General features: G+C 38.2%; 1 protein-coding gene across 1 annotated transcript in view; it reads right to left on the bottom strand.

The window, feature by feature from the left end:
* Nucleotides 1–110: 110 nt before the first annotated feature.
* The window catches only part of hoxb13a (homeobox B13a), a 2733-nt gene continuing 1506 nt past the window's right edge, over nucleotides 111–1337 (bottom strand). Inside the window, exon 2 of the mRNA XM_014025800.1 lies at nucleotides 111–794. Within this exon, the coding sequence (XP_013881254.1) occupies nucleotides 550–794 (245 nt within the window). The 3' untranslated portion in view covers nucleotides 111–549. The remainder of the gene's footprint in view (nucleotides 795–1337) is intronic.

Here is a 1337-nt window from a genome sequence, read left to right as displayed (position 1 = left end):
GAGTTAAGGCGAAATATTTATTTTGTTCTATAATGAGACGTTTCAGACATTTTAATTCTTGTTCAACATTTTTCGCGAGTTTTGCATCAGCAAAAAAAAATTATATGAAATTTTAACAGAAGGGGTTTTATTTAAACACAGGTCATGATGTATTTGTATTCAGCAGAGTTTTACATTTTTATCTTTGATTCAGCAGGATGCCTGAGCTCAGGATGGCTGCAGGTTCTAAAAAGACCAACGATCCGTTACAAGATCTGACTTCAGTCACTTTATTATGTGATTATTGGTTTACTGACAGAAACAAAAACATTACATCCCTACCATACAAATAAATATGTATATATATGGCCGTAGGGACAACACAACAGCAACAGACACACGGACAGACGATTACATCGAACAGGCAGAAAGTTTAGGATCTCTGAGGTTTTTCAGTTCAAGTTCATTTGATCAGTCTGTTTCTTTTGGCGCACAGTCCATTTTCCCGCCATTACATTCATGTACATGATGGTCATCCACTAAACTGTCCAGAGAGAAGAAACCCGCGCGCTATGGCGCGCTGCTCTTCACTTTGGCCACGAATTTCTTCTCCTTCACGCGCCTGTTCTGAAACCAGATGGTGATCTGCCGTTCGGACAGGCTGGTCAAAGCCGAGATTTTCCTCCTTTTGTCCTTGGTGATGAACTTGTTGGCCGCATATTCCTTCTCTAGTTCCTTCAGCTGGACTTTGGTGTACGGTATCCTCTTCTTCCGGCCTCTGCGGAAGGACGAGCCGTCGTGGTGCGCCACCACATCTGGGTCAGAGAGAAGAGAGCAGGTGTGAGGGGCGGCCAGCACGTCCCCAAAACAAGTCTCTGATGTGTGCAAATGCAAACATAAATAATTACAATAACTATTTACGTTCATTCATTCATTCATTCATTCATTCATTCATTCATTCATTCATTCATTCATTCATTCATTCATTCATTCATTTGGTGACTCACACAGCAGAGGTTGGACTTTCTCGTTTGAGTCTATTTGCACCACTTCAGCCTGACCCACGTGTTTGTGGAGCAAACATAAAACATCAAATCCTCACTTTTTAAAACTTGCTCGATTGCACCGTTCAAAATAAATAAATAAATAAATAAATAAATAAATAAATAAATAAACAACCTTTCGACTAATAGTCATTATTACAGTATTTTGTGAGTATTTCAGGACGCACGTAAATAGATCATTTAAAAATAAATATTTTCCTTTTTAATTTAAGTCAGTTTAAAAATTAGCCTGCAGGAACTTTAATTTTTTTTTAATAATATGGTGAATTAAAAACACTCCTCTGTCCTCTGTAT

This window comes from Austrofundulus limnaeus, unplaced genomic scaffold (genome assembly GCF_001266775.1).
Source record: "Austrofundulus limnaeus strain Quisiro unplaced genomic scaffold, Austrofundulus_limnaeus-1.0 Scaffold500, whole genome shotgun sequence".
Lineage (NCBI taxonomy): Eukaryota > Metazoa > Chordata > Actinopteri > Cyprinodontiformes > Rivulidae > Austrofundulus > Austrofundulus limnaeus.
This window is presented reverse-complemented; position numbering and strand designations above follow the sequence as displayed.